This window comes from Bos mutus, chromosome 8 (genome assembly GCF_027580195.1).
Source record: "Bos mutus isolate GX-2022 chromosome 8, NWIPB_WYAK_1.1, whole genome shotgun sequence".
Lineage (NCBI taxonomy): Eukaryota > Metazoa > Chordata > Mammalia > Artiodactyla > Bovidae > Bos > Bos mutus.
The window spans coordinates 40,114,300-40,140,957 of NC_091624.1; the positions used below are offsets into that span (position 1 = coordinate 40,114,300).

The following is a 26,658-nucleotide window of genomic DNA, read 5'->3' on the forward strand; positions in this document are numbered from 1 at the left end:
AGAAAATGTTAACACACCATGGGAAGGCACAAAGCAGATCTGAACAAATGGAAAGTCATACCATGCTTTTGGATAAGAAAGTGCTATTTCATAATCATGGAAATTCTCCCTAAATTAATTTTTAAATGTCATGATTCCAAAGTCCATATGCAAAGATAAACAGAAAGGAATAAGGTGGAAAACTCTGAAAAAGAAGAGGAATAAAGAGTGACTAACAGGTCATAAAACATGCTGTAAAGAATTGATAATTAAAACAGTGTGGTTCTGGTGCATTATCCAACAGACACCCATGCAAAATACATAAAATCTAGAAAGAGGTTCCCTTGACTCTCCATATAGTGATTCAGTACATGATAAAGATGAGATCTCATACCAGTGATGAAACTGAACGTTCAGTAAGCAATATCCTCACTGAGCAGCGCTATACAGGGGAAGAAGTGGCGTCCACACGTGCCACCTTACACCAGGAGAGGAGAGTTTAACTTTCTGAGCAGCAAAAATGAAAAGATCTACAGTCACTGGGACTTCCCTGGTGGTCCAGTGGTTAAGAAACTGCTTTCCGATGCAAGGGACGCCAGTTCAATCCCTGGCTGGGGAACTAAGATCCCACGTTCCACAGAACAAATAAGTCTGCACACCACAACTACTGAGCCTGTGTGCTCTAGAGTCCATAATCCACAAGAGAAGTCCCCACAACCCCAACGCAGTACAGACACTGGAGTGTCTGATCACCCCACACTCAACAAGCTTTCCCCTCTAATCCAGTAAGTTTTCTGGTGCCCCATCATGAATATGAACTGTGAATGGCTGACTTGGAGCAAGTGGTCAAGCAGAAGACGTCAGTTTTTAATTCCAAACCTTAGAACAATGTACATGTATTCTTTAGGTATAAAACAAAATTGAAACTGTGTAAGAAAATTCATTGCTAGGGACAAAACTGGAGGCAGGGAGATGTAGAAGGAGGCTAAAAATGGAAATTTGGACCAGGATAGCAGCAATGGAGATAAAGAAAAATGGATAGGGTGGGGAGTGTAGAAGAGACTTCTGCACCCCCATGTTCAGAGCAGCATTACTCACGAGAGCCACAGAACAACTTAAGTGTCCATCAATGGATGAATACAAAGGTGGTTTATACACACAATGGAATATTACTTCACCATGAGAAAGAAGGAAATCCTGCCATCTGCAACAACATGGATGGAGCTTAAGGGCATTATACAAAGTGAAATAAATCAGAGAAAGACAAACACTGTATGATCTCATGTATATATGGCATCAGAAAAATCGAGACTTGTAAAAACAGAGTAGAATGATGGTTACCAGGGGCTGGCAGGTGGGGAATAGGAGAAAGACTGTTTAAGGATATAAACTTGCAACTAGTAGGTAAATAATTCCCGGAGATTTAAGACTGTCACATAAATTTTCTCAATTAAAAAGAAAAGATGGCTTCCCTGCTGGCTCAGTGGTAAAGAGTCCACCTACCAATTCAGGAGACACAGGTTCAATCCCTGATCTAGGAAGATCTCACATGCCTCAGAGCAAGCAAGCCCATATGCTACCAACTACTGAGCCTGTGCTCTAGAGCCCGGGAGCCGCAACCACTGAAGCCTGTGCACCCTAGAGCCCATGCTCCTTAACAAGAGAAGCCTCTGCAACGAGAAGCCAGTGTACGGCAAGTGGAGTGGCCCCTGCTCGCCACAAGCGGATAAAAGCCTGTGCAGCAACGAAGACTCAGCACAGCCAAAAATAAATAAATAGATAAATAAAATTCAAACATTTTTCAAAAAGAAAGTAAAGTGGATAAAGTGAGGGCAAGTCTTGGACAAAGGGTCCATGATTCTTGCTTGTGGAGAATGTGGGACCATGTGAGTAAAAGATGATGTATCTTTTATTAGATGGTGTATCTTTTATTAGATGGTGGTGCCTTTTAGTGAAATGGGGAGAAAGGAGAGGAAGGGACGAACCCAGGAGGCCAGTGGAGGAAACAGCTTGTGTTACTGACATGCTAAGTTCAAGGTGTCTATTAGTCATTTAGAGATTGATGTTGATAGAACAGTTTATATAGAATCTGAAGTTGGAGGAGCTGTCAGAGCTGGAAATAATTATTTGAGATTGATAATGGAGAGATGTATTTATATCCACAGCACAATATACATTCTCAGTGAGACAGGTAAATAGGGGAACACATGTATACCTGTGGCAGATTCATTTTGATATTTGGCAAAACTAATACAATTACGTAAAGTTTAAAAATAAAATAAAATTAGAAAAAAAAAAAGGAAAGTACTTCTACAGTTCTATATTTATTTACAAGTCACTTCTCTGCAGTTTTACATATTTTTAAGAACATATGGATCGATGTGCATTTTTTAAAAAAAATTAGAGTGTATTAGCAGCCTGAAAGGTGTGCTCTGCTTCCTAAGGAATTTTAAATAAATGATACCCACTCCTATGTTCACAGCAACATCATAAACAATAGCCAAGACATGGAAATATCAACTGATGAATCTAGACAATATGTATATACAGTGGAATACTACTCAGCCTTGAGAAGAATGAAATAATGCCATTTGCAGCAACATGGATAAACCTAGAGATTATCATGCTATGTGACATCAGTCACTTAGAGAAAGACAAATACTACATGATGTCGTTTACATGTGGAATGTGAAATACGACACAAATGAACATATCTATGAAACAGAAACAGACTCACAGAGAGAACAAGCTTGTGGTTGCTAAGGGTGAAGAAGGGTAGGGGAGGGATGGATTGGGAGTTAGGGATTAGCAGATGGATATTGTATATAGGATGGAAAAACAACAAGGTCTTATTACAGCGTGCAGGGAGTTATACTTAATATCCTGTGATAAACCATAATGGAAAAGAATATGAAAAAGAATGTGTGTGTATATATGTGTAAATGTGTGTGCATGTGTATATGTATATAACTAAATCACAAGAAGCAACAGAACTGGACATGGAACAACAGACTGGTTCCATGGTCCCCAATCGGAAAAGGAGTACGTCAAGGCTGTATATTGTCACCCTGCTTATTTAACTTATATGCAGAGTATATCATGAGAAATGCTGGGCTGGATGAAGCACAAGCTGGACTGAAGATTACCAGGAGAAATATCAATAACCTCAGATATGCAGATGATACCACACTTAAGGCAGAAAGCAAAGAAGAACTAAAGAGTCTCTTGATGAAAGTGAAAGAGGAGAGTGAAAAAGTTGGCTTAAAGCTCAACTTTCAGAAAACTAAGATTATGGCATCTGGTCCCATCACTTCATGGCAAACAGATGAGGAAACAATGGAAACAGTGACAGACATTATTTTTGGGGGGCTCCAAAATCACTGCAGATGGTGACTGCAGCCATTAAATTAAAAGACGCTTGCTCCTTGGAAGAAAAGTAATGACTGACCTAGTCAGCTTATTTAAAAGCAGAGACATTACTTTGCCAACAAAGGTCCATCTAGTCAAAGCTTTGGTTTTTCCAGCAGTCATGTATGGATGCGAGAGTTGGACTATAAAGAAAGCTGAGCACCGAAGAATTGATGCTTTTGAACTGTAGTGTTGGAGAAGACTATTGAGAGACCCTTGAACAGCAAGGAGATCCAATCAGTGCATCCTAAAGGAAATCAGTCCTGAATATTCACTGGAAGGACTGATGCTGAAGCTGAAACTCCAATACTTTGGCCACCTGATTGGAAGAACTGACTCAGTTGAAAAGACCCTGATGCTGGGAAAGATTGAAGGCAGGAGGAGAAGGGGACGACAGAGGATGAGATGGTTGGATGGCATCACCGACTCAATGGACATGAGTTTGAGTGAGCTCTGAGAGTTGGTGATGGACAGGGAAGCCTGGTGTGCTGCAGTCCATGGGGTAACAGAGAGTCGGACATGACTGAGCAACTGAATTGAACTGAAAGCACCTTGCTGTATAGAAGAAATCACCACAACATTATCAATCAACTATACTTCATAAAAGAAACTTAAAAGTAAGTAAATAAGTAAATGAATAATAATGGACATTTTCCCAACCTTGGTCTAAGTAGCTCTGCCTATTTAGAAGGTATACAAATACTCTTGGATAAAAGGGTCCTCCCTGAATAGGAGTTTTTCCCATCAAAATCATGACACGTACATGACGTGGTCCCACAGGCTGGACGGCTGACATAATGCCTTCCTGATCCACTCACCTGCAGGAGCTCAGCATGTAAGAGGAGTGTGTAGGCAGCTTCAGTGTAGTTCTCACAGTCCCGGTGCAAGTCTCGCAGCTTGTACAAGTACCTGGTCAGAAGGGGAGAAAGGAGGTATTCTGCCACTGGGGAGTTGATGGGATACTCGGCTCATGCCACAGCCAGGTGGCAGGAATAGTTACTTCCTAATCCCATAAGGCAGCAGTCCCCAACTTTTTTGGCACCAGTTTCATGGAAAACAATTTTTCCACAGACAGGGAGTGGGGGATGGTGGTTCCAGGTGATTCTCATGAGGAGTCTGCAATCTAGATCCCTCACTTGCGCAGTTCACAGTAAGGGTCAGGCTCCTATGAGAATCAAATGCCTGTGCTGATCTGACGGAGGTGGAGCTCAGGCAGTAATGGAAGCGATGGGGCACCACTGTAAATACACATGGAGCTTCATTCACTGGCCCGCCGCTCATCACCTGCTGCACAGTTCAGTTCTTCACAGGAGGTTGAGGACCTTGCTTTAAGTCTTTGTGCTGCTTCCTGTCTTTCCTAGTCCATCTGTTCTACTTGGTATTCTTCGTTTAAGGTAGTAGTGTTTAAATTTGTTTTTCATGTCTCAGACCTCTTTGGGAAGCTCATGAGAACTAAGGAATCTTTCCCCAAGAAAATGCATATGCTTTACATCCAAGTTTGTTCAGGGCTTCCTGAACCCAGGGCTAACAGTCCTTGACAGAGGGTGAATTTCATGTCTTTGCCTGGTTAGCTGGCTGGAGTGTCCTCCATCCTTCCCTGACACAGTCCTCGCCCTGCACTTCCTCATGTACTGATCTAAAGAGTTTACCTTTTCAGGAGGATGGGAACACATCACATACTATTTGGTTTCTCTCGAAGCATCATGGATGGTGTTCAGGTTTATCATTGCTTGAAAAGTAATTAATAAATCCATGACATAAACAGCAAGAGCAGAAATTTCCTTTGGCTTACCTTATGTAGATGTCCTCTCTCTTCTTTTCTTTGTAAAAATTCTACAAAAAAAAAGACACAAAATACAATTATAAATCAGTTATTGATGAGCTTGCCACAAAAATAGTCAAACCGCTAGCTACACTTTTCAACAGTGTCATTTTTCCAAAGGCTTTGTTCTTTCCCTTTAATATACCCACAAAATAAGGAAATGGCAGCATTTTGTTTTGGGTGTCTTTTTTTGGCCATGCTGTATCACTGCAGATGGTGACTGCAGCCATGAAATTAAAAGATTCTTGCTCCTTGAAAGAAAACCTATGACAAATGTAGATAGAATATTAAAAAGCAGAGACATTACTTTGCCAACAAAGCTATGGTTTTTCAAGTAGTCATGTACAGATATTGAGAGTTGGACCATAAAGAAGGCTGAGTGCTGAAGAATTGATGCTTTTGAACTGGGGTCCTGGAAATACTCAAGAATCCCTTGGACTGCAAGCAGATCAAACCAGTCAATCCTAAAGGAAATCAATCCTGAATATTCACTGGAGGAACTGATGCTGAGGCTGAAGCTCCAATACTTTGGTCACCTGATGTGAAGAGCTGACTCATTGGAAAAGACTCTGATTCTTGGAAAGATTGAAGGCAGGAGGAGAAGGGAATGACAGAGGACAATATGGTTGGATGACATCACTGAATCAATGGACCTGAGTTTGAGCAAGCTCCGGGAGATGGTGAAGATCAGTGAAGCCTGGTGTGCTGCAGTCCAAGGGGTCGCAGAGTTAGACACGACTGAGCATCTGAGCAACGTCAAGGTGGTATGTGGGATTCTAGCTCCCCAACTGGGGATAGAACCCAAGCCCCCTGCATCGGAAGCACAGAGTCCTAACCTGGACCCCAGGGAAGACCAGGAAAAGTTTCAGTTTATAAAAAGAAAAGTTGAAGAATTTTTTTAAAGACCAATGTGAGGAAAATCGAGGTGAACAGACAACAGGTCATAATACCCAAATCACTTGATACTCTGTTTTCTTAGGGAGTCAGAAATGGTAGGTATTTTGTTTACATTAAGCAGAGGAGACCACAGCTGCTAAATCTCTGAGGTCTTTGGTCCCAGTTATAATTCTTTAGGAAAAGGCAAGACCACAGGGTTCTACCACTTAGAGGGTTTTATGGACTAATTCTCTACTCATGGTATATTGCTTCTAGTGCATTTTCATCTGTGTCTGATACTTTTCAACAAAAAAGCAATCACATAAAAAAAGGCAGAGAAACAGTTTGAGCATGGCCTTCTGTAAGAGAGCTGAGTCAAAAGCTTATGTTGCATTTTCCATTCCTGTTTCTATATTTATCCTCAAGGTCTGAGGCAGTTGTTATCTGTGAGTTCAAAGCTGAGTTAGCCATTCCAATTATCTTTTTTTGGCCACGTGGTATAGCTTGCAGGATCCTAGTTCCCAAACTAGGCATTGAACCCGAACCCACAGCAGCAAAGGTGCTGAGTACTAACCACTGGACTGCCAGGGAATTCCCTTGGCCATTCCAATTAGACTCAGCAGGACACATACTTCAGAAAGGTTGTCAAGGGAGACCCTTGTGTCTGCCATATTTACTTAGAGCTGTGCAGTCAGGGGCGCTAGGCACTGCCCTCTTGGGGACCCAGGGATGTGGTACATACCAGCACGTTAACAGTACAGCTCATGCGGTTTTCCTTGCTCTCGTCATGCATGATGATGGTTCTGTAGTCCAGGAGATTCTCTAAGAGGCTGCTGACCAGGAGTGCGAATACTTCTCCGGAACTGGAGAGGTATTTATGTTTCCGGCAATGCTCTAGGAGCCTGGGGGGCAGAGGAGGAGACAAAATGCCTTGTCCCACACCTACATCCCAGCACCACCTGTGAGTGCTGCCCAAGGTCCTGGCAGCAGGTGGCGCTGGACCAAGAGACACACATCATGACTCCAGGTTATCCTATCCTGGAGCCTTCACTTACAAGGCTCTTTGCTGTTACTCAAGTTCTGCATTTTCTTTAGGTCTGCAGCTCAAGCCCCACCATCACTGAGAATCCCAGCCCATGATGCCCTTCTTTGAACTTCTATTTCTAAACAGAAGTATTTCTATTTCTTCTGTCTATACCACAGAAATGAGAACTTTTGCCCAAGAGGTTTGCGTGTACTATCTGATTCCTCTGGTCATTTGAAAGGATCATCTTTTTCCTGTCTTTATTCTCAGGCATCCTGAGGGAACTCTGGAGGGTCTTGGAGTAATGCCCAGCCTAGAGGAACCTAGGAACCTAGTAACATCCAGACATGTGGCTTTTCACATAAAAGTGTTATTTTTCAGGGAAAAAAGGCACAGGTGTAAATAAGTAAACAGAAGTTAAACTTTTGGTCTAAATTATCTCCCTCTGGACCCACATAGGAGCTTCTTAGATTAGACAGAAGAAAACTTGGTGAACAGGACAAAAAGTGGGTTCAAAGCACTAGACTAGACTCTGAAATTATTCTTGAGCACTGAAGATTTGTGCAGTCATATTTTTCTGCATTCATGATTCAAAAAGAATGAAGGAAAAACAAGATCTGTACGTGAAAAGTCACGATTTTTTTTAAGCGTAGTTTTATCACTTGTAAACACTGTGGTTATGTGTTTCTGTGTGTGGGTTAACTTTAGCATTTAATTCCTGTACAAGATCAAAACTGCAGAAGTGATAAATTGAGAGGTTTGAAGCTCAAATAGGCAGACCAAACGGATACAGGATGAAAAGATCAACCAATGTTCTTATCACCCATTACAAACAAAGTAAGACAGATTTCTAGAACTTCAAAATATAGACAAGTCATCAGTTCCATTTCTGAGCATCCTCTGTGCAGATTCCTTAAAAATTTTTTGAAAAAAAGAATAATAGAGTTGGGAGTGTCACTGTCCTCAACTCAGTCTACTGCCTACCACTTCCCCAAAGCAAGTAAATCCAGAAATGATCTAGGCACATATTCCATCAACAGTTGACCGAGTTTGCCATTATCATAAAAGTTCAGCGAACACAAGAAATGAACAGTTAGGGTAGTTAGAACCTAGGATGCTAGGGAAATCTGCAGGTAATAACAGTAACAAACATCAGAACAGCCCACATTTATCCAGCATGAGCTCTGTGACAGATACTATGTGAATACATCATCTCATTTAAATCCTCACCAAAATACAGATCCTATTATTGTAGATGACCAAAAAAAAAAAAAAAAAGGCATCACATAAATACAAAGTCAAAATCCTAGGATGTGGAAAAAATGGGATTTGAAGCACAATCTTTAACTCTAATATCTAAGTGTTTCTTAAAATTCTTTAATCCATCAATTAATTAATTTATGGCTGTGCTGGATCTGCATAGCTGTTTGGGGCTTTCTTAGTTGCAGCAAGCAGGGGTCAGTTACTCTCTAGTTGCGGTGTGAGAGCTTCTCATTTTGGTGGCTTCTCTTGTTGAGGAGGACAGGCTCAAGGCACAGGGGCTAAGCAGTTGTGGCACACAGGCTTAGTTGCCCCTTGGCACGTGGGATCTTCCCAGACTAGGGATCGAAGCCGTGTCCCCCGCATTAATAAGGAGATTCCTGACCACTGGAGCACCAGGGAAATCTTACCTGAGTGTTCTGAAACACTGTTTTTATATTGTTTTATAAAACGCTATTTTATATTGTTATTCCATACATGCAAAGGGTGCCAGAGTAGAAGGGCCAGAGGGTGCCAGAGAGGGAGGGAATGGATGAGCTGAGTTAGGGATGGAAGGAGGGAAATGAAAAGGACTGACAATGTACCTAGTGTTCCCAGACATCCTTTCCAGGGCATAAGGTATTTTAAGGGGACCTTGAAAAGTTTTCCCTTCTCCTCTAAATGACTGTTTTGAAGCCATAATTAGAGGAGCTAGCACTTTTGTTAAACTTCAGCAATTCAAACACTAGGAAAAATATCACCACTCAGTCGATCTCCCCCTCTCCTCCATCTGCCCTGTTCTTGAGGGCCAGGCTAGCCAGGAAAACATGAACATCTGACTCACAGCAGATAAATAAATGGCAGCAGTGGATGGTGTCAACTCCACGAACCTCACGGAAAACCAGTGTGGTGGTGACCCCAGCGATGCTGAGACTACTCAACTGGTCTGTAAGTGCAGCAGAAGCCCGTTTCGTCCATCACTAAATGATGCCGTCAGCTAGAGATTCTGTTTCTGAAATACTCACAGTTTTTCCAGAAGGACCTTGTATTGTTCGTCTCCTCTGCCCCCTTCTACTTCCTGGTCCAGCTTTGTGATCAACTCATTCTCAAACTGAAAGCAGCCAAAATTTCACAGAACGTCACAACCTCAGAAGAGGACAGGAAAGACATACAGCCAACATTTCTAGACTAGGACCTACCCCTCTACTGAATTGTGAACTCTCTTCAATATACACAGAGGATGATCACAGTTCACATCACTCATTAATAATGCACCTGCTAGCTAGCTAGCTTCAGTCGTGTCCGACTCTCTGTGACCCCATGGAAAGTAGCCAACCAGGCTCCTCGATTCTCCAGACAAGAATACTGGAGTGGGTTGCCATGTCCTCCTCCAGGGGATCTTTCCAACCCAGGGACTGAACCTGGGTCTCTTATGTCTCCTGCATTGGCAGGTGGGTTCTTTACCAACAGCACCACCTGAGAAGCCCAACAATGCACCAAGGCCATGTCAGCATTTTCTAAAGCGATCTGGCGTAACTTTGTCCTTTGCTTTATAATTGCAGAAAGAAAACTAGCCTAAATATTATTCTATCACAACTATGCATATAAAAATAGCTTAATGGTTTTAACTTTCCATTTTGGTTCCTGTTGAAGTCTTTGACAATGGGATTGCTTTTGCAGAGCTTCATAGCTGCAAAATCTTCCTTTTGATACTAATATACTATGTATTGATAGATAAGAAAACTGAAGTACGGGAAAAGGTATCAGGCAAACTAAGATCTCCAAACTAAAGACTTAAAAAACTAAAGCTTAATCCACTGTAACAGCTGTAAGAGACAGGATTAAAATGCATAAAGTCAAATTTTAATGATCCAGAGATAAGAGTGCTGCTTTAGGAAACACATACACCAAAAAGACTGCTTCTAAGACATGGCATCCGGTCCCATCACTTCATGGGAAATAGATGGGGAAACAGTGGAAACAGTGTCAGACTTTATCTTTTTGGGCTCCAAAATCACTGCAGATGGTGACTGCAGCCATGAAATTAAAAGACGTTTACTCCTTGGAAGAAAAGTTATGACCAACCTAGATACCATATTCAAAAGCAGAGACATTACTTTGCCAACAAAGGTCTGTCTAGTCAAGGCTATGGTTTTTCCTGTGGTCATGTATGGATGTGAGAGTTGGACTGTGAAGAAAGCTGAGCGCCAAAGAATTGATGCTTCTGAACTGTGGTTTTGGAGAAGACTCTTGAGAGTCCCTTGGACTGCAAGGAGATCCAACCAGTCCATTCTAAAGGAGATCAGCCCTGGGTGTTCTTTGGAAGGACTGATGCTAAAGCTGAAACTCCAGTACTTTGGCCTCCTCATGCGAAGAGTTGACTCATTGGCAAAGACTCTGATGCTGAGAGGGATTGGGGACAGGAGGAGAAGGGGACGACAGAGGATCAGATGGCTGGATAGCATCACTGACTCAATGGACGTGAGTTTGAGTGAACTCCGGGAGATGGTGATGGACAGGGAGGCATGGCGTGCTGAGATTCATGGGGTCGCAAAGAGTCGGACACGACTGAGCAATTGAACTGAACTGAACTGAGGACCAAAGATGGGCTATCTTAATTCTATGTCTAATTGCTTTACAAAATAAAATGCAAAAACAGAAGATTTTAGATAACTTTGATTTGTACTGTTCAGGCTACTGATTCTCCATTAGAAAAAAAAAAAAGAATTGGACTCCACATGCAGTAGTAAGGTGATCCACCACTCCTTACCATATGGAAATTGCCGTTTCCACTGAAATTGAACTCACACTGCATCATATCAAAGAAAATGGGGATGGTGGCTTTCCGAAGCTCTACTTCGGGGGTTAATGTGACTTCCAGAATGGGACCCACCATGGATGGGATGAATTTGATTTTATGGGGACCTGAAATGAAAGGAAGTGAGGATATTAAACAATTTCACCAGAAGTAAAGTGCTACAGTTTTCCTCCACAGGGCCCATAAGAAAAGAAAAAGTTGTGGGTAAAGCAATTCAATTCAGAAGTGAGTGACTAAATATTCTATTCTGATAACACGTGATTGTCATAAGAGACCCATACGTCAACCTGCACTTCCAGACACACAGACAAATCAATCGCAATTAAAATGACATTTTAACTGAATTAAAAGGAATTAAAATGAAAGACTTCCTCATGGAATGCATGGAGCACAAGGAGTGGTGTTCAGATTGTACACTTACCCAGGTTATACCACATGTCCCGGATCCTAAAGCCGATTTCCTTTCTCATGTCCCCGTATCTAGGAAGAAGACCATAAACCAGGAGAAAAATGTGCGGTGGAAACAAGAACATGTAATGCTGATACAATGATAAGGGGAGTTAAGAAAACCTGCGTTCTCTAGGTCACACTCAAGGTAGATAGTGAGGCAAAAATCACATGAAGAGATGCAGCTGACATGTAAATAAGCCCCCAAAAGACTGATACACATAGAGATGAGGGGACACAGACATAGAGATGGGGGTCCAGCAAAAGGTGGAGCCAAGTAAGTGCCAAAAATCACTGAGAAGATGAGAGCAACACACTTACTGAAGGGAGGAGGATGAGAAACACTCTGATTGCTCTTAAACAAAAATAAATAAAATACTAAAGAAAAGGAAGATGAATGAGGTATGACTTACATGGTAATATGGCTGATGATGTAACAAACATGCTGCCTGTATATACTTATATTAGAGTAACCCTTATCCACACCGGTACATTCTTTAAAGCGCTTACATTGGGAAGGTCTAGACATACATTCTCAAATGGGGTGATAACGTCTCCAAAGGGGTGAAAACTGGCCCATGGGGACAAAAAAAAAAGCTTACTGCTTTGGCATATAAAGTAAGGTATACATTTAGTACATAAACAGATATATTTAGTATATAGGTGGTATTAATATTTCATTGCCGGGGGGGTGGTGTGATTAGGAAAACATTTTTCTAAAAAGGTTCCAGGGACTTTAATGGCAGTCCAGTGGTTGGGACTCTGTTTCTAGTGCAGGGGGCATGGGTTTAATCCCTGGTCAGGAAACTAAGATCCCACATGTAGCATGGCATGGACAAAAGAGGAAAAAAGTTAAAAAAATAAAATTAAAAGGTTTCTTATAGAAGTTTACAAGGGAGGACAAAAATGTAGAGAAACACTGATCTAGACAGTGGTTCTTGGGTGGAGATGAATGAGTCACCTGGAAATCTTTTAAAGAATACAAAAGCTGGGGGCTGCTCCACATAACATGCCATATCAGAGGTTGGGGGCTTAGAAAATGGAAATAGGGTGGGTCAAAGGCAGATAAGGAGACTGTTCCCAGGGAATTCAAGTACAGATGTATGACCTACCCTGCCAGCAGAGATCTACATTCTCTACTCCTGTTACTATTGCACCCAACATTTTTTTCAAAATTCCTGCTTTGGAAATGCCTTCAAACGTCAGAATAAACATCATATTGAAAAATTTCTCTTACTATTCCATTTTAACAAAAGTATCTAATTTTACTATTAATATTATATAAGCATGTGTAGTCCAGACTGGCACATACTGGACAATAAATAACTATTCTTATTGCTTTTTACTACTACTGTTGATGCTTTTACTAAAAATAAGAAATCCTGAAAAAGAACTCATTTACATTCCTATAACCTTAATATAAATGTTTTTATTTCCTAAGGCTTAGCTTTACCAGTATGCATACACATTTTTATGTGGATTGTACATATAGTCACACTTTCCTGAAATGACCAAAACGAGAATCATTTATCCTAACTAGCCACTTTATCACATTTGGTGTCAACTCATTTCACCAAAATCAAATCCATCCCTGAATGAAATTATGCCATTTAAGATATTTTAAAGAATAAGACTAAGGTGTCCATCTTAAAAATCAAATATCTCTTGATAACCACCCCACTAGGAAATCTACAAAATAGTTTTTACTTTTATCTTTGAAAGTGCAGTCACTAAATCTCAACCTCTTAGACACCAATCTTAGTATTTAAGGGAAGAGTTAGAGGGATGCTAAAATAATTTTCCTAGAATCCCAGACATGCTAGCAGGGAAACAGAACAAAAACGTCATAGCCTTCAAATGATAAATTTCTTAAGCCCTTTTTAATTACACAGCCTTTAAGTTCCTAGGCTCTCAATGAACTTTGAAAAAGACTTGAGATGAAAGCAATGAAAATCTTCCCTAAATCTCTCATCACACTTGCACACAAGTCCATTTTGAATACTAAGCCAGGAATCTGGAGGGTATTTTTAAGTGATATGTTAGTCTTGGCTTCTCTGCAAAAGTAACTAAACCTGGGAGATAGACCAGTGGTGCCAAAGGAGTCTGCTCTGTGAATCACGAGTAAGAGCAGCACTAAGCTTGCAATTTGGATAAGCTGTCAGCAGGTGGCAGCTGTTCTGGGCGATGGGAGGACTTTCTGGCCTAAGTGCCTCTCCATGCAGGGATTTTATAAAAGAATGCGATGGTTGATTTGAAAATGAATGGGGCCCTGAGAAGAGATGTGAATCTGGGGCAATCTGAGGTTTATTAAATGATTATTTTAAGACCAAGGTCACTAACAATATGAGTAGCCAGGAAACAGTAATTTCCGTGATAGTAAAAATCCTGCTCTGAATAGAAATGGAAGAACCCCCTTCGCAATCGTAAGCACGTTTAAGAGGACACTTACTTTTCTACAATTTTGTTGCGCTTGGCTTGTGAGAAGGTTTCAAGCTGAAGGGACTCATGCGTGAGAAATGCTACTGCCAAATGGAAGTAATTGTTCCAGAGCTATTCAAAATTAATTGTGTGGGTAAAAAGAAATGGAAAATAACATTAATAAGGGTCATACTAAAACAGTGACACATAGTAGAAATTCACTCTCCAGAAATTAATAAATAAAGTAATATCCACAGGACATTTTTCTCTCTTGTGTTTCAATGATTCAGCCCTGAAAATTTTAACACTTTACTAAGATTTAAAAAAAATTTTTTAACTGTTATATTTGTTTCACTCTTGGGATAAAGGAAAATTGCTGCCAAGAAGTGCACCTATTTATAGTAGGTAGTTTGGCAATACTTATCAAAAGTCCTAGTGTTTTGCCAAACTTTTGAACTAGTAAATATTTTAGGACTTTATCCTGGAAAAATAAGGGTATTTAAAAAATATTTAAGTAAGTGCTATTTAACATAACAGAAAATGCAAACAACCTAAATTTTCATACATATATAAACACATATGTACATATATGCACACATACACATGTATACATATATGCAATATCCTCTGCTTATGTCTTCACTTTCAAAGTTCCACAGATACAAACACAGGCCATGACACAGCAGAAGCACATCACCAAGCAAATGTACCTGTACCGGAAGCAGAACCTTGTCTGCCCTCACCAGGACTTAGAATAATGCCCTGCATGCATAACTCTCTAACATTTGTTGGACGAATGAATGAAGATGGAGCTAGTGGTCACTTGTTTTGCTATCACTCTGGACTTTCAAACAGGTGTGTACACGCACTGCTCTCTGGACACACAACCATTTGTAGTAGAGGAATACCTGTGTGACTGCCTGCAAGCACTGTGTAAGGGTTCTAATAAGAGCTGAGGCAATCTGTCTTCCAAAATGAAACTCTCCTCCTGCTTCAGCTGAGAACTGAAGAAACTCCTAGGTGAACGGCATGCTTACCTGAAGTTCAAAGCTTGCCTGATCCATGAAGAATCTGGTGAGAACCTCAGCAAACTGATTTATGGCACGGAGGAAGACCCTGGCGGGGGGAAGAAAAACACACTGGATAAATAAGGCAAACTTCATGCTCTTTGAGACATTTTCTGGGGCTTCCCAGGTGGCTCAGTGGTAAAGAATCCACCTGCCAATGCAGGTGTTCAACTCCTGGGTTGGAAAGATCCCCTGGAGAAAGAAATGGCTACCTACCCAGTATCCCTGCCTGAGAATTCCCATGGACAGAGGACCCTGACAGGCTGCAGTCCATGAGGTAACAGAGTCAGACATGACTTAACATTTTCTATGTTAAAAACACCACCACCACCACAAATCAAGCCTGGATTTGTTAACCTAAGACCTTTAGATCTATCAAGATCCTTAGAGACCAAAAGCAGCACAGTCTACAGTGAAGGCCAGTTTCTCCAACTGTCTCTTAGCATCACTCAAGGCTGCATCACAGTTGAGCCAGTTGAGAGGATCAGCTCCTGAGACTCAGACCAGAGCTCTTTCTACTCTATCGTGACACTTGTGTTTTAAAGTCTACGACTTCGGATGCAATTGTTTCTCTAATCTGTATATAGCTGGGAAGTGTTTTCTAACTAGATATCAGGACTATGGAGACTTAATGCTTATCATAATAATTTATTTAGCTCTTGAAAAATCCTGAATCTGAGTATCTGTGCATGCGTGCTCAGTTGTGTCTGACTCTTTTCGATCCCATGGCCTATACAGCACACCAGGCTCCTCTAGACATGGAATTTTCCAAGCAAGAGTACTGGAGTGGGTTGCCATTTCCTACTCCAGGAGATCTTCCTGACCCAGGGATCGATACTGAGTCTCCTACATCTCCTACACTGGCAGGCAGATTCTTTACCACTGAGCCACCTACCACTTAGGAAGCCCCTAAGTATCTGTATTCAGTTCATTTGACTTGAATTCAACAAGTCTCTGTTGAAGACCAGCAACTGCAAAGCACTGGCTTAGGTTTTGTCTTGAAAGAGACACTTTCTGGTCTTAAGAAGGTTACAGCTTGGTGGGGTTCACCTGCAACCTGTAAATCGAACCTAGACCCAACAAAGAACATGGAAAATTCTAGGAGGGGGTATCAAATAGGTATAGGGAATCAAAAGGAGAGAAGAGGACATCTAGGTCAGAATGGCTTCCTTTGGAGATGGCATTTGAGAAGGACCTAAAGGAATGGGAGGCAGACTGATGGCCAGAGGCGATGGGGCAGGCACTGCAGGCGGAAGCAGCCAACGTGAGGGAAGGCACAGAGCATGCTCAGGCGCAGCAAGGGGTCAGTGTGGCTGTAGCGCACACTGTATGTGGGCTTCCCGGGTGGCGCCGGTGGTACAGAACCTGCCTGCCAATGCAGGAGACCCAAGGGATGTGGCTTCCGATTTCTGGGTCAGGAAGATTCCCTGGAGGAGGTCATGGCAACCCACTCCAGTATTCCTGCCTGGAGAATCCCATAGACAGAAGAGCCTGGTGGGCTATAGTCCATGGAGTCATAAAGAGACGGACGCAACTGAAGTGACTTAGCATGTACGCACATTGTATATGGTGGGAAACCGTGGAAGATACAGCTAGGAGAGCAGGGTGGGTCAGGATGCCGAAGCCTTGAATATTAGGATAATAAAGGCCGCAGGGTGGCACTGAAAGATGTCTTGCAGAGCTGATGATCAACACATGAGAGTGATGAGGTAACAGCAGAAAGAAGAGAGTTGAGAGCCCGAGTTAGAACGACTGATATAGCCTGGATGAAATCAAGAACAGGTGGGCATACACAAAGACCATAGAAGCAGGACAACCTTTACTTTACAGATGATGGACCTGAGGCAAAGAGACAAGACAGTGCTATACAAGGCTCAGAAATCTAGTTACCCGACCCAAGTTTTCAGATGCCGCCGGCCCCACAATGGGTGGTCTCACCTGTTCTGTGTCATATTCATGACCATCCAGTCTTTAGCGTAGATGTTCTTTCCAATTAGATCCTTAAACATGATAAAAGTTTCCATGAGGAAGTCCTGCAGAAAACAAATTAGGAATGACTGGGGGAAAACTGGGTTACACATCATATGCCTGGCTCGCATTACACTGATGGAAAGGGAGGAACATGAAGGCCACAGTCCCATTAACAGTCTATCTTTTAAGGTTCATGGGAATAACACAGTGTTTTTTTTTTTTTTAATTATTTTATATGGGAGCACAGTTGATTCACAATGTTGTGTTAGTTTCAAGTGTACAGCAGTGATTCAGTTATACACATACATGCACATATTCTTTTTCAAATCCTTTTCTCATTTGGGTTACTACAAAATATTAAGCACTGCTCCTTGTGCTATATAGAAGGTCCTTATTGGTTATCCATTTTGAACAGAGCAGTGTATATATAATACAGTATTCTTAGAGCTGTCCTATGATTTGATGTTTGTATCATATAATCTGGCTTCCCTGGTGGCTCAGATGGTAAAGAATGTGCCTGCAATGCAGGAGACCCGGGTTTGATCCCCGGGTCAGGAAGATCCCCTGGAGAAGGAAATGGCAACCCACTCCAGTATTCTTGCTTGGAGAATCCCATGGAAGAGAAGCCTGGCAGGCTATAGTCCATGGAGTCACAAAGAGTCAGATATAATTAAGTGACTAACAATTTCACATAGTCTGATGAGGGAGACAAGAATGAAAAAAAACTGCACAAATTTTATAAATTATAAAATAGACTATTGAAAAATTAAATGATTGGCTTAAGGCCATAGAAATCAAGAAGCAGAAAGCTAGGATCCAGACCTTTGGGTTCTGGATCCCAAGTCTACAGCCATAATATCATTAGTGCTTGACTGCCAAACGTTATCTGAATAAATCTACTGCATTTCAAAAGCATCCACCAATTGTGAGAAAACTGACACTTCTTTTTAACTTTTTGGAATCTTTTAAAAATTGAATTGTAATTAACACACAGTATCCTATTAGTTTCAGGTGTACTACATAGTGATTCAAAGGTTCTATACATGATCATCACACCTAGTCCAGTTCCATCTGTCACCCTACAGAGTTTTTAGAGTATTATTGACTGAATACCCTCTCTGTGACAGTACATCCTTGGTAATTATTTACTTTATAAACTGTCAGTTGGGGTCTCTTAATCCCCTTTACCTCTTTTGTCCACCTCTCTGCCCTCCTTCCCTCTGGTAACTACCAGTTTCTTCTCTGTATCTGAGTCTGAGAAAACTGATACTTCTAACAACTCTGAGTCCAGTTCTTCCTTATTACTCTAAGAACGGAAACAAAATGCTATAAATAAGAAGCAGAGTCAGGATTCTTCCTATTCCAGGAATGCTTCCGTGGGTAGCCTGGGGAGAAGGGTCCTAAAGGCTCCTTAAAAGAGATGTCAGCAGTGGACCATGATGACTGTAATAATTAACAAAAGCCCAGGATCGAGAAAATAGCCGTTCTACTCACAAGGCGGCTAAGAGGAAAAAAGTAACTCAGAAAAAGAAAAATCAGGCTAAAAATCAGCGCTTAAAAGTTTGGAAAGCTTTTAAATTTATTAGTTAGTTAAATTTAGACATTTTCCACTCAGATTCCTGAGATGAAAACCCAGTCCAATTTCTCTGGCACTAAACCGTGCAGTTTCAGCAAGTAAGGAAAGAACACGGGGCTGTGCAGGCAGGGGGCCTGGGTTCTATTTCTAATGATATTCCTCAGAGGCCCTAGTCCTGATGGCTACCCAGTGCACTTCGGAGGCCAAATAGCGAAGGATCAGGAACAATAACAGCCCAGAAGTCTGTGCTTGGCAATCTTCCTTCTGGTTCAGTGCAGACTAAATCATTTAGTGTGCAAGATTTTCAATTTTTCATCATACATTTTACGTGCACCCATTACTTATTAACTATTCCATTAACTTTTCTTCCCCCAAGTCAACAGGAGCTCATGGTTTGTGAAGTGAGGATGTAAAATGCTGGTTATCTGCTTCTGACACCGACTACGTTCAGCCCTAGGCGCTCTCAGTGAACTGTGAACAGTGATGGCATAAGAAGGGCAGCTCACAGGTCTCCCCAGGCCTTCCTTTCTCTCCTGCTTCCCAGGGTCCTTCAAGTGATTTCTTCAGAAGCAGTAGGACAGAGAGAAAGGAGGGTCCACTGAAGGTCAAAAGGCCTAGCCGCACCCGGCAGTTCTCCCACTAATGACCACTGTTCCCTTGGGAGCAATAATCCTTTTTTAATTAGATTATGCTGGGAGAAAAGTTCACATCGACCTAGAAAACAAAGGTTAAACCTGAGTTTAGGGTTGTTGTTGTTATTTTTTTTGCTTACTTAATGGAGCCAAATTACCAGGAGTTTGAACTTACTATAAATTTCTTTATTCTACCTGCTTTCAAAGGAAATCTTAAAAAATGTCATTCCCCGCCCCATCCCCCTGAGTAGGGATCGAACAAGGGTCCCCAGCATGGGAATGCAGAGTCCTAACCAGTGAACCTCCAAGGAAGTCCCAAGAAGTCACTATTTTTATATTAATTTTACCTTATGTAATAATAAAATATTATACACAGTTATAGTATAACATCATAATTATTATTGTAAGTAGTTGGTTCTCGTAGGTATTAACACTTACAAAGCGAGGCATTTTCCATAAGTCCAGCCATCAGTATTTACATTAAGCATTTCTTTTTTGGAGTGATGAAAATACTCTGGAATTACAGAGTTGTGACGGCTGCAAATGCTGTGAATATACTAAACAGCCATGAATTGTATGCTTTAAGTGGGTGAATTATATGGAATGTGAATTATATCTCAATAAAGCTGTTTTTTTAAAAAGTACTCACATTAACCCCCTCCCCTCCCCAGTAGGTACCATCTTATACATGAGGAAGCCAAGGTTCAGTGAGGTTAAACAGCTTGTCCAAAATTTCGCAGAGGGAAGCAGAATAGAATTCAGAATTCAAACCCAGACCCCGGTATTCCAAAGCCTGTGTTCTTAAACACACTGTACCATCTGCCTACGGAAGAGAAACACCACCACCCTCAGCTTCCACCTCTCAACCCCTCTCCTCTCCTCTGTGATTCTCTCGCCCAGATTTCTGGAAGCGCAGCTAAGGATGGCTATGGACTCATGTACCAGCCTGCCTGCGAGAGCATGGTCGAAGTGGAAGTCCACAAAGTCTCCAGACTAAGCCACAATACCTTATTGTGGTCCAAGACAGTATTCTGAGAGTTCACCACTGGATCGATTACAACTAATAATAAAAAACAGTACTGACTCAATAGACATGAACTTGAGCAAACTCCGGGAGACAGTGGAGGAGAAGGGAGCCTGGCATGTTGCAGTCCATTCGGTAGCAGAATCAGACATGACTTGGAGATGGAACAACAACCGCAACTTTCTCTCCAATTCTTTGTTATGTTTTTCCATCATGTAGACCTCACAGAAAGGACAGTGACTGGCAGGGAAAGAGCTGGGTATCCTTGAGAGTACTGGCCACATGCTATCCATATAAAAAAGGCAGAAAATGGACAATTGAGAGCATAAAGAAGACAAGACAAGAATATGCACAAATGATGGAAGTTACCCAAAGGAAGTCTAGTCTACTGAGACCTCAACTGTTAATCCAGCTCCATATCCAGCCCATTGCTTCACAAGACAAGATGATAACTTCAGGGATGATGTTTTGTTTTATGCAGAGTCTTAGTTCCCTGACCAGGAACTGAACTCGGACTACAGCAATGAAAGTGCAGAGTCCTAACCACTGGACCATCAGGGAATTTCCACTTTCAGGGATGTTTAATAGCCATTAACAGTTCCCTGAAGGAAGAATCATGGGGAAGCCGCCAGAGATCTAACTTATCTTCTTAAGCTACCTTTGGCTGTATGGTTAATAGTAAACTATTAAGAAAACAATTTTGTTTAAAACAAAAGAGAATGGAATATTTTCAACTGAAGACAACTTATAAATGTTACATGGGGCAGGTGCTACCTCTTTTTGTTTCCCTTCCCAGGGACTACTGAAAAGGATGACATCCACCACATCTCAGACCATGCACATCACGGTCTCCTAAAATCCTTGCAAGGGTGACCACTGTCCCTGAAAATGAGACACTGTCCTCTTCTGAGAGCAAAAAAGCCAAATGTTTCTAAGTACAGGGTCTCTCTAAATCAAAGAAACGTCAGTGTCTCCATGAGGACCTATTGGTATATGAACTCTTGTTTAGTCACTCAGTTGTGTTCAACTCTTTTGTGACACCATGAACTGCAGCCCATCAGGCTCCTCTGTCCATGGGACTTCCCATGCAAGAATACTGGAGCAGGTTGCCATTTCCTTCTCCAGGGGAATCTTCCCGACCCAGGGATGGAACACTCTCTTGCATCTCCTGCACCAGCATGTGGATTCTTTTACCACTGAGCCACTTGGGAAGCCCACATATACCGTACTCTTCTTTAAAGTTTATGGCAGAGAAACACTCTCCCTCTTATAATCACTGTGCAAAGCCACACAGCATTAGAGACGTGTGGGAAGAGAACCCACACAGAACTGATGCTCAGTTCTGTCAAAATATGAAAAGTCTTAAAGTGAGCAGGACGCAATGAAGACAACTTACAACGATGTCTTGTCTGGTTTTGAAAGTGCTGATGTAGTGGCTGTAGTGGCTGTCATCCATCTGCTGCAGGATGGCGATCATGCAAGCAACAAAACTCCCCTGGAAGGAGATGGAAAACACAATATATCCAAGCTCCTGAGACCACCAACTGACAAAGCAAGATGTGGGTACATGGTCTTCGGTTTTCTCTACCCAATTAAGTATGCAGACACTCCAGCATGCTGGAAACATACTGAATTCTAAAGGTCTAAAGGCATGTGCTTTGTAGTTTCTTGGTAAAAACAAGCTTCTTCTGGGTTTGAGAGGAGGGCTTCATTCATCCTGTGGTCAGCTCTGACCTCTGAAATCCCATATGTCAGGGGATACTGACTCTGAGATCCCAGCTAGATGACTAGTGAAGCTCAAACAACTTGTAGATGCTGAGTTGCTTGTTGAGAAAGATGGGTAGTAGAGACATCCAGAGAGAAATGCCAGAAATATTTAGATCATTTAAACAAATTTGAGCTTGGAGGACAGCAAGAGCAGAAAGAGAAGCAGAGGAGAGGACAGGAGAGGAGAGCTCCCTGCTAGACCACTTCAGTGTCATGCCTCCAGCTCTGGAGTCCTTTGGTCAGTAATTCTTGCATGTTAAGCTATGTAACTGTGGACCTGGTTTGAAGAAAGGGGTTGGATAATTAGATGTGTATTCAGTCCCTCAGCTGTGTCCGATTCTTTGCGGCCCCATGGACTGTAGCCCTCTAGGCTCCTCTGTCCACAGAATTTTCCAGGCAAGAATACTGGAGTGGGTTGCTGTTTCCTACTCCAGGGGATCTTACAGACTCAGGGATGGAACCTGCATCTCTTACATTGACAACTGGATTCTTTACCACTAGTGCCATCCCTGGTCTAGATAATTAGATGATTACCATCATTTCCATTTTTGAGGCCAGGAATTACATATTCAACTGGCTTTCCCCTAGTCCAATCATATTTGAGTCACAGACTTAATTTTCTAGCCTAAGGTAAGTACCCAAGGCAGAATCTGCCTGTATTCATGTAGTTATGAAAACAATACAAATTTAAATGAATTTGGCACAGAAGAGAGGAAAACCTAGCTGTTCCTGGGATGGAGAGAATAACTTCCTACATACAAAAACAATAAAAGACTATTCATGGTCACCTCTCTCTGGATGAATGCCTTACAACTCCTTTGTTTAAAAAAAGTTTATTTTTATAATTATAAAGCAATGTAAATTTATTGTATTAAGGCTTTGATATTTATTGCCAAACTAGCATACAGTTTGTATCACCATCAGCACCTAACGCTATTTATTTCTCCAGGCCTTTGTTAAAGTGTTTGTCCAAATTTTACCTTCTTGGAAAAGGTATTTTTGGGTCGGGGGCATGCCCTGAGGTTTGTGGGATCTGAGTTCCCTGACCAGGGATGGAACCCAGGCCCTGGGCAGTGAAAGCTCCCAGTCCTAACCACCAGGGAATTCCCAGGAAAGCCACTCTTTGTTTTTTTTTTTGGTCCTACTATGTAGCATGTGGGATCTTAGTTCCCCAACCAGGGATCGAATCCACATCCTCTGCATTTGTGGAGTCTCAACTGCTGGACCACCAAGAAGTCCCTAAAAAGCCATTCTTAACCACCTTACATAAATTTGTAACTCTATGACCCTGAATCCCTTTATTCCACTCAATTTTTTTTCCTTCCACAGCACTTATCTCCTTCTAATATTCTGCACTTATTTTTTTTTATTGTTATTCTTGCTAGAATGTAAGCTTTTCTAAGGTAGGGATTTTTGTTCTGTTTCCTGATGTATTTCTCTTGTCTAGAACAATACCTGGCTTATAGCAGTTTCTTACTACCTATTTTTTTAATAAATAGATTTTATTTACAGTAGCAATTTAGAAGAGTTCTTTTTCTATCCTCTAATTAAAATCTCATTGGAAATGGCGACCCACTCCAGGATTCTTGCCTGGAGAATGCTATGGACAAAGGAGCCTGATGAGTTACAGTCCACAGGGTCACGTGACAGGTGGGACACGACTGAGCAACTAAGCACACGTGCATGTAGCTTACACAACTGCAGGCAAAAGACGCTCCATTTTAACGATGATACAACTGGTCTCTCAACAGTCACCTCTGGTCTCCATCATACCTTTTACCTGACAGTTAGTAGACATAATAGTTGGAAAATAAGAGGCCAACACTGACATTTCTAACAGCATGCTAATCTCAAGTTCTTGAAAAGATTTTCTTTGAGCGAAAAGGGCTGCCCGGTAATCCAGGGCACCAATCTATAAGCATTTCAAGCATCAGGGGAAACAGAATGTGAAGGGGAGAACTGAATTTATCAGAATTTCTCTCATGGTACCTAAATGCATAGTTGGGAACATAACTTGGCAAGCTGCTGTCGGGGGGCATGGCTAACAGCATGCAGGGCGCTGCCTCCAGAACAGCTGTCTGGAGCCAGAGTCCACCTCAATCACATGGTGGTTGTGTAATCTTGTTCAGGTTTCTACATGTTTCCTCTTTTTAAAAATGGAGCTTACTATGAGTTTTCAGTGAAATATAAAGTGCTCAAGATACGTTCTAGCACACACACAAAAATGAGCTAACAGTGACCACTATTATTAACATTATTTTGGCTGAACATACTATTACTGTTATCATTCTAATGAAGGTGGATCCACATAAAACATGCAGACGTTGAGAATTACCATTACACTGCTTGAGATACTAGAGGAAATGCTGAATGCAGTCAGCTAAACTAATTTTCTGCTCACAAAAGCTCATATTTTCCTTAAAGAAAATATTAAGTAAGTATTTAAAGAGCATTAGAACTGGTCCCAAGTTCTCAGTCCACCTAGGGTGCCTGCATATCTCAGTGGGTCTCTGCTTTAATGTATAATATTAGAGGAGGTTTTTGTTTCACCGTCCATCTGAGTAAGACTCCTTAAGAATGTGTTCACACACTTTGTATTAGTGAGATCCTTAATAAGTGTCCCCCATTCATCTCCTCTACCTTCCAGTTGGACCATTTTCCCTCAGGAAAAAAATCAGCATCAGATTTACTGACAGTTAAAAAGAAGAGTCACCCAACCAGGGAGGATGTAAAGTTCGAGGCCCCATTCAATTCCCGAGGGAGCTATGCCACCCAACAATCAGTGCAGTCTAGAAACTGGGATGGGAAGGGCCTATGTGAATTTGGTCTCAAGTCACTGGTTCCCCAAACCCCTCATTGGGTAGGTGGGATGGGACATTGAGAAGCTGCAGTGGCCGCGTGGTCCCCTGGACGACACTCACAATATGGGGAGATTGTCGGCTCATCCCAATCACGGTCCGGTTGATCCTTCTCAGCAGCCGTTCCATTACCAGCTGTATGTGCTTCGCCGTGGGGCCCTAAGGAGGAAACACATGGATGGACACACTTCTGACTTGCTTCACTTTTCTTAAGGAAACCTTAGACAAGTCGAGATTTCTCTCTCATCTTGTTCTGGCTCTTGCCTACAAAACAGTCTCCTATCCAAAAGGGGGAAACATCGCAGAATGATACATAATGTTATTAAGTAATCTGCTTAACACCACTGGTTCTAACGTTTGAAAGTTGAAGGTGGAGACGCAGGAGAAGAATGTCTCCCTAATAACCTAGGTCATCTGGACTCACTGAGAGCTCCCTGTAGCTGCTGACTCAACAGTTTTGGGAGGACCCCCACTAGCATGAGGTACTGGGTCCTGACTCTGAGTAGATCAAGTCACTCAGGAAAATTAGGCACATGAATGGGAAGCAAAACGCAAATATACAAAGTTCTTGCCATCTTCTGTGTAGGAGGTTTAAAAAAAAGAAGAAATTCAAGTCAAGGACATTGCTATGAACTGAAGGTTTGCCTTCAAAATTTCTGTGCTGAAGCTCTAACCCCCAAAGGTGATGGTATTTGGAGATGGAGCTTTGGGAGCAAATCAGGTCATGAAGACAAAATCTGGGATTGATGGGTTAGTATCCTTTTAAGAAGGGACACCCAAGAGGTTGTCCTACCAAGGAAAGGCTGTGTGAGGACACAGCTAGAAGGTGGCTGTCTGCAGGCCAGCAGGAGGTCCTTACCAGTACTCAACCATGCAGGCAGGCTGACCTTGAACTCCCAGTCCTTAGAACTATGAGAAATAAATCTATTCTTTAATCCACAAAGCCTTCAGTATTTTATTAGAGCAGCTTGAGCAGACTAAGATAAGGAATTAATAATCTGACTCTGTCAGGTATCTATGAGCAATTATTCAACTTTGTGGAACCTTCAATATTCCTAGCTACAAGAAAAAAAAGAAAAGAAAAGTTCCTATACAGGAATTAGCTGGGCTGATACACCCAGCACTGCCTTGTGAATGTTTTTCTTTTTCCTTCTCGTGATTTGATATTACATTCCTTCAGTTCCAACTTATCAATATTCAACTCGCCTTTTCAAAGCCAGTATCCATTCCTGCTTCTTGAAAGATAGTCTGCATCTCCTGCTTAAGGCTTCCAACAACTAGATCATTGCTATTTCTGTACTTTTATTAAAACAGCAAGTATTATTAGTACCCCCTTGCTTTTTATTATTTCTTCGAATGAAAGTGACTCATAAAACCTGCCTCTTTGTGGGGTGTTGTGTTTTCCTCTATTAACATGAGTTCCATATGTTAGACCGCAGTAGGTGGGTCCAGTATACAGGCACCCTCTGAGTCTTTAACAAATTTACACTTCAGCAGGAGGGTTGGGGCTTAAATATAAATAAACAAAATACAAGGTTCCCCAGGAAGGTCAGTTTCATGAGGGGAGGGCTTGCTTCTCTTGTTCACCGCTGAAGACTCAGACCTTTCACAGTGTCCAGAGCACAGGAGCTGTATAAGGAGTGTTTGTGAGTGGAATTTACAACTCCAGGATGGTAAAAACCTTAAAACGTAAGGACAGAATAAAGGCAGCTAGTGGAGTGCAGGAATTTGG

The 26,658-nt window shown here is 41.8% G+C and overlaps 1 protein-coding gene across 1 annotated transcript in view; it reads right to left on the reverse strand.

Annotated features, from left to right (window-relative positions):
- The window catches only part of DOCK5 (dedicator of cytokinesis 5), a 204,452-nt gene that overhangs the window by 47,655 nt on the left and 130,139 nt on the right, over nucleotides 1-26,658 (reverse strand). Inside the window, exons 26-36 of the mRNA XM_005903060.3 lie at nucleotides 24,990-25,085; nucleotides 21,698-21,796; nucleotides 17,037-17,131; nucleotides 15,069-15,147; nucleotides 14,063-14,163; nucleotides 11,588-11,646; nucleotides 11,119-11,273; nucleotides 9,374-9,459; nucleotides 6,828-6,987; nucleotides 5,180-5,220; nucleotides 4,206-4,296 (exon numbers count right to left, since the gene is read on the reverse strand). Of these exons, the coding sequence (XP_005903122.2) occupies nucleotides 4,206-4,296; nucleotides 5,180-5,220; nucleotides 6,828-6,987; nucleotides 9,374-9,459; nucleotides 11,119-11,273; nucleotides 11,588-11,646; nucleotides 14,063-14,163; nucleotides 15,069-15,147; nucleotides 17,037-17,131; nucleotides 21,698-21,796; nucleotides 24,990-25,085 (1,062 nt within the window). The remainder of the gene's footprint in view (nucleotides 1-4,205; nucleotides 4,297-5,179; nucleotides 5,221-6,827; nucleotides 6,988-9,373; nucleotides 9,460-11,118; nucleotides 11,274-11,587; nucleotides 11,647-14,062; nucleotides 14,164-15,068; nucleotides 15,148-17,036; nucleotides 17,132-21,697; nucleotides 21,797-24,989; nucleotides 25,086-26,658) is intronic.